At 40.9% G+C, this 6,960-nt stretch overlaps 1 protein-coding gene across 1 annotated transcript in view; it reads right to left on the reverse strand.

Annotated features, from left to right (window-relative positions):
• Positions 1-6,960, reverse strand: part of LOC103802486 (activating molecule in BECN1-regulated autophagy protein 1-like) — a gene marked incomplete at its 5' end in the record, with an annotated part of 94,232 nt that overhangs the window by 39,094 nt on the left and 48,178 nt on the right. Inside the window, 2 exon segments of the mRNA XM_009074967.1 lie at positions 1,800-1,954; positions 2,405-2,593. Of these exon segments, the coding sequence (XP_009073215.1) occupies positions 1,800-1,954; positions 2,405-2,593 (344 nt within the window).

Below are 6,960 nucleotides of genomic sequence, written 5' to 3' on the forward strand. Positions count from 1 at the left end.
AACCCAAAAGAGAAAAAAACCTGAAAGCTGGAAGATTGAATTACAAGAGAAGATTAAGGGAATACAAAGCATTACTTCACTAAATGGTGACTAAGAGCAGGGGTACAAGCATTTGAAGACATGTAGACAGAATCTTACTGCTTTAGCTGGCTACAGAAAAATGTCTCCAAAAGGAAGGGCTAGAAGCCATAGCAACTGGAGTTTAGAGCAAATGTAAAGGACAGATGAGAGGAAGACGTGATTTTCACTAATAGGACTTCTCTATCTTAACTTATGATGATATGGTAAAAAGATTGTGAGAATGGATATTCCTGTTTCTGGCAGGAAAAAAAATAGGCATTTCACTAGGATCTTAAAATAACTGAAAAAGAAACAGTACCAGGGCAAACTACATTTTAAAAAGTATCTAACAGGATTCTGAATCCATGTACTTAGTGATCTTACATCCACATAGCTTTCACCAACTGTACCTGCTAACCAAATTGTGGGGGTTTTTAAATACCTCTGAATTTCTGACTCCTACTTTCAGAGGCTTGTACCAGAATAGCAGCCCAGAACCAGGTCTCAAAAAATGTTGACTGGTGCACCAAATAATACCCTCATCATTGATCTTTCCTTGTCTTAGAACATGGAGCAGATGACAACAATAAACAAGTGTTTTATTTATACCAGCTGATAAAGGAGCTCATATAGTGACACAGCTGAGATGAATCATGAACTGTCTGGAGAGTAACTACAGAATCCAAAGGTGAATCAAAGGAATTCTCCCAGAGACTAGTCTCTCCCCAGTGCCAGGTCACTAAACAAATGGCTCACTGCAAGTCTCATACACTGGGAAAGCTCTGCCAAAAATAGTAACAATCAGAGAGGCCTTTTAAAGGAAGAAAAAAATTTTAAAAGGAAAAGTAAAAAGGTTTGAAGAGCTCTTTTTCATCTCCTCCAACAAATCACCTGAATATATGGCTTAGAACTTAAATCCCGCTCTAGAAATTACTTCGTTCTGCCTCCTCAACTCTCTTTGTGCGTTATCAACTGGACATGGTTTTCTCTACCCTTAAACTACCGCTGAACAGCTGTTGTGCTCCACTGATGAACATACACGTGCTCTTAACTTTGCCAGTTAGCAAAAAAGATGAAGGTTTTCCCTCAGGTACTAAACAAGTCGGAGTGAGTCATAGTTCAGCTGTCCCACAAAGCAGAAGGTAATAAAGAAAGGTAATTCCATTGACAAAGTATGCCTACATATACATAAAAAACTGACAAATAAATAGCCAACAAAAGCCTGTTTGGGAAAAATATGGTAAGCCCCACCTTCGGTCTGCAAGTATGATACGAAGTTTGGCTCCTACCCTTCCCAAAACAGCTGGTGGCTGCTCTCCTAGAGTTCAGCCGATTTTAGGAATGACAGAAAACAATCCTGAAGCCTCAGCTGATAAGCTGCCTCAGCAAAGCCAACTCTAATACCACAAGCAAGATGCATATTACCTGAAAAAGTACAGAAGACCTGCCAGGTACTCTGAATAATATCTAGATCTAGGAATGTATTCCACAACATGGAATGTACTTGTTTGTCATCATATCTGAAACCAAAGTAAAGTTCCACAACTCTGTTGTATTTATGTTCTCCTGCTGTGTTTGCATACTTCTGTAATAAATTCTTTCATGTGTTTATTATTCACTGGGCCTGGAGCATGCTAGCTCTTTGTTATCATAACCCAGCAACTAAATACTAAGCTGGAGCCAAATTGACATAAAACCACTTACAAAACCACACAAAACCAGAATACACACATACTCACCCTCATAGAGGTTTCTCCACCGTGGGGCTGTTGCAGCCTGAACACTTGAGCAACCATGTGTTCTGTGGAGGGTTGCAACAGGATACGTCGGGAAGCCAGTCCCACCATCACATATCTGCCCATTGGAGACAGGCTCACAGAAATGGCATTAGGGCCTATGAAGAGAAGAGGGGTAATTTCTCTCACAGGTTGACATCCCACCCTGTGCTTCATCCTCACAGCTTTTTCATTCTCTTCCAGCATTCCCATAATATATGGCATATTAATGTCATCCTTATAAGGGACAGAAAAGAATAAGGAGACCTGCACAAATTACCGATTTTGCAACACATTTCCTTGCTGCCACTATGACAATGAAGTTCTTTAAGGAATAAAAAACCCCTATCCCTCAGCAGCTCCCCCATAACAGCACTTCACTTGTCAAGACCATACCACAAGCCTCCTCCTAGTGGTATAATGTATCTCTGGCTGGCTGGAAGGCCAATAAAGTAATTCCTGTTACAACAATCACTGATGTTCGGGCTATTGCATTTTTTACTGAAGGTTGAAGCTCTGAAGTAACTTCTCACATCCCCACTCACCCTGACTTCTTGCTGCATGCTTACCAAATCTCTTTGTGTAAAGCATCTCCCCCAGGTTGTGGGGTGCCAGAGAATACACAGCCAGTATTCCTTCATCAGGGAAGCCTCTCTGACTGCTGGGAATGAAGGCTGCCAGCAGCTGCCCATCGGCAGAGATATCACAGCTAGCATCATTGTAAATCTTGCAGTTTTGAACAAGCACATTCACGGAGGCTGCAAAGAAAGAAAGAAATTGTGATTAAAGCACTCAGGTTGAACAGACAATAAAGATTTAAACCTAATGTTGGAGAATGGATAGTACATGCAAAAGGCACTCAAGGCATTCAGCTTCCTCCAAGAGTTTGTGAAACGTTAATACCCTGATTAATGTAAAACTTGCTCCAAAATGGAGATAAGACACTGCAATAAGCCCAGGAAATTAAATCTACTCACCTCCTGGAACCTTCAGCCAAGAAACAGTAGCAATTGCACTTTATCAAATCCCTCTCTTTGTTGAATATAACACCATCCTTTACAAAGGACAGCACAGTTAAACAAGTCTCAAATCATGACACTGACAAACTCCAGCAGTGGTGTCATTAGAAGCAATACACCTTAATTCATTTCCCCTTCTCTTGTGGAGTGCCTAGTTCCAGCTCTCCTCATCTCCAACAAACAGGAGATGAGTAAAAAACTACTCCCTGCAGATACAGACATTCATTTCTGACAGCTGATTTTTACACCAATCTTGTCTAAAGTAAGTGAGAAAGAGCAGAAACTTCTCCAGCCAGTCTTCCATTTAACTACTCCAGGGTTTGAGACACTCATGCAAATCAGCAAAGTAACTGTTCAGTAGATGGTAGTAAGCAGCAATCCACAATACACAAGTTTTACTTTAATCCCTGCTGCCGAGTTGCTGGCTGACCTCATACAAATGTTTCCCCATTTGTACCTTGCATATGCAGACTACAAGCAATTTGGACTACTGAATCTCACCATGCCTGTGTGCCATTCCTATTACAATGAGGTTCCAAGGCCTTCTAGGATCATCTTCGCCAACAGTTCAAATGGTGCCTTGGTAAGACATGGCTGGAGTTATGTTCACTCCCTCAATCCTAACCAAATGCGTTCCAGTTTTTCACTCAAATGGCTTCAATTATTCCAGGAGGGCTGAAGCTGAAACTGCATACACTATTCGGGGAATGGGGAAATTTAAGATTCTAGTATTTTCAAACTCAAGGGGATAGAAATACAAAAAGATAGAAATAAAGCCCACATTTGCAATATAGAAAGTTTGCATGCTAGGAGACCAAATGCCCCATCTCCTATGCTTGAAGCTGTAGCATCATGTACAACACTGTCAATTTCTACAGTCCAGAAATGATCTTCTAAACCATCAGGCTATGCCTCACCCAGAAGTGGTTTTCTTATGTTCAGCTGAAATTGCAAATAAGTTTATGATGGTATTTCTCGGGCTTCATTAGTTTAACAAAATAACAGTGCCAAAAATTCTTTGTGCATATTTCTGAAACTCCAAACTTCTAAATCAAATCAAGGCTGTAACTCCATAGTTCAACAAACCCTGACCTTTGTTTCCAACACTTCTGTGGAAAGAAAGCTACATCAGGGAACTGCTATGACTGAGAAATCACTGACCGTTGTCTAGGTCACTTTTTAGCCACAACAGTTTCCCAACCTGGTGCACCAAATGGCCATATAGATGCTTGCAGCAGCAGCAGACAAAAGTCACAAGATGGAAGCAGACAGGACTGCCCCTTCTTCCAGCGCTACTGATTTAAAGCACTTGCTGAACTTCATCTTTAATTCTTCTGGTCGCAAAGACATTTTTCCTGGGAACTGCTTTCCTATGCGGCTGAGTATCAACTTCTACAGTTCCATTTACTAAACTCGGATAAAAAAGAAGAGGATAAAAAGCGGACTATGTAATTACATTCTGTACCAAACCACCTACACCTGTACTCTAAATTTATGCAACCATTTTTTCAGTCTCGAAGCTGCTAAAAACAGTAATTTTCAGCCTAGTATAAACAGAAAGGTGCTGAACAGAAAAGGTAAATAATGGTAGCCACTATCAATGCTGCAATAACAGAATCTAAAATATACATGGCCCATCAAAGAACAGATGGTTTAAAAAGACAAAATTCCTGAGTGCTTAGTCTGAAGCTAGTTGAACAGAAAGACAACAGAATGAAGAGTAAAGTGCTTAATTTTTAAAAAAACGGTAGAATTAAAATGTGCCCACTCTAGTACTTCACTCTAGTACTCATTATGTCATTAAGAACCCATCAACACAAGAACTGAAGTATATGCTGTGAACTGGATAAAGGAAACATGACAACAGGTTCTCCACTCTTGTAATCCCCGTCAAACTGGGAGATTCCTGCAGAGTACTTCAGTGACTCGTTTCAAAAACAAGTCCTATTTACTATCTTTACCAATGGGCTAGGCACACAGTGGAGCTGGTTGGTGAATTCTCTTGATAAAGTTGCGTAATTTCATTAACAGAGCATGATCAGACCACACAGTAAACCGAAGTACACAGGGACATAACAGAAGTGAAATAATTCTAGAGTGTGTTGACATTCAGAAATTTCTGCTTTATCTAAGAGTTTCTTGGTTGAAAACAAGAAAGGATCAACTTTGGCAATTCTTTTTAAAACAGTGTTGGATTTGGATCACCAGTCACCAAGAATCTATTTATCATACAGCACATATTCATACATTTTCTATCTACTGGGTTTTCCCCCCCACCTGTCCCTCCTTCAGCACAGCACAGAGGTTTTTAGTGAGCAGTCCACAGTGATGACCAGCATGACTGCATATCGTCTTTGTTTTTAAAGTGGTGAAATGCCCCTGAGCAAAACAGTTTGTGAGCTCTCCTGCCACAAGTGAACTATCTTTGACCCTTAAAGTGCACCTGGAACATGAAACATCACAGATGCAAGTTGTGCTTAACAAGAAAGCACATTTATTTCAGTCTTTCAATTTCTGATTCACACTGGCATTATGGTTCTTTGCTCTTCCCTCATTTACAAAGGATGAGGGGAGGGACTCAGGTAGCACTTACACCTAGAACCGAGAGAGCCTACTTTGCCAACAGAAAAAGTCTAAATGTGAGAGGTGGAGAGCTCAACAAGGTTTCATTTTAAGGAACAGCATCTAAGAGATTCTCAAGACACTGGAAAGATAAAGATACCCATGCATTTGACAAAGCCACAGGCTATTGGATTTCTTTGAGCCTGAGGCCTGATCTATGAAAATTGAGCCAATACAGATTTTTAGAGGGAAAATAATTGCTGCTTTTGGAAAACCATTTTCAACAAGACTGCCCTTTCATCTCGTTTTCTTTTGTTGTTAATGCAGCCACAGAGCTGACAGAACAGATCAAAAGAAACATTAGAGAACAAATTAATCAAGCTGTTGTGCCAACTTGGAGTGCTTACACCAAAAGCATTAATTACGCTAGAAGCTGAGGAAGGCCTGAAATACTGGCAGCAACAGCACTGTTTGCCAAAGGAAAACTGTGCTGGGTGTACCATCCACTCCTAGCCAGCCTTAAGGATGACATGTTCTTAACAGCTGCTCCTATTAAAAGAATTGTTTAGCAAGCTTCTTCTTTTTCTTCTTCTAAGTTATTCTCCAGTCCACTGTGGTTCAGGAACTATCGACCAAATCACCTTCCTCAAGTCCCACTCAGTGTTAGAACAGGACAAATTTCTGACTACATGTGGAAGAAGACACCAGCTCAGCCACAATGACTAGAAATTGAAATAATGAGTAGCGAGTAGCATGAGAGAAAGTATATTCAAAAGATATAAACAAGAGAGAAAACCAAATATTTTACCTGTTGGAAAGGCTGCTTCCAGTATTTAGCTGAGGGAATTTTAAGAATACGCAACATTTACTAGAAGAATATTAAATAAATGCAGAGACAGCATTGTCTCTGCCGTCAAATAAATTCTCCACCCCAATGCTGATATAACTGACAATTATAATTTAAGACCGAGTCATGTTCATTTCAGAGCTATTAAAAGCAAAACTGGCAACAGGAGAGAAGAAATCTGAAGCCATCTTTTTCTATTTTGCAATAGAGAAAGACAGGGCAGAGACTAAAATCCCACAACTCCCTGCAAAGCCATTTTCCCAAGAATGCTGGGGTCCACTTTTGTGTTCTTGCTCAACTGAGCACTGGTGAGATTGCTGCTGTGGAGCCACATCCTGAGCCCAGGGCTCCCAAGGGGCTGGGGCCCAGACACTGAGGTCACAGGACTGCAATAATCATGCTGCTGTCACTTACTCAGATGCATCTGCTTTAGTGGAAAGCATCCTACTTCCAAGTTATCTTTTCTTTGTTTAATTGTGACAGGCAGAAGAGCTGCCCAGAGGTGGAGGTTGGCCACAGCATCATTTCCTTGATGGAGAGTGGAGCTGGGAGGCAGTCCCAAACTTCAGCTGCATCATTTCATATGCCTGAACTCCCAAACCACTTGTGGCTCAAGTCACTCCCAGGAAGTACAGTAACCCCCTCTGTGTAAGCAGATTCTCTCACAGGACCACCTCTGATTTATAGGGAACAGTTG

This window comes from Acanthisitta chloris, unplaced genomic scaffold, assembly GCF_000695815.1.
Source record: "Acanthisitta chloris isolate BGI_N310 unplaced genomic scaffold, ASM69581v1 scaffold21395, whole genome shotgun sequence".
Classification (NCBI taxonomy): Eukaryota; Metazoa; Chordata; class Aves; order Passeriformes; family Acanthisittidae; genus Acanthisitta; species Acanthisitta chloris.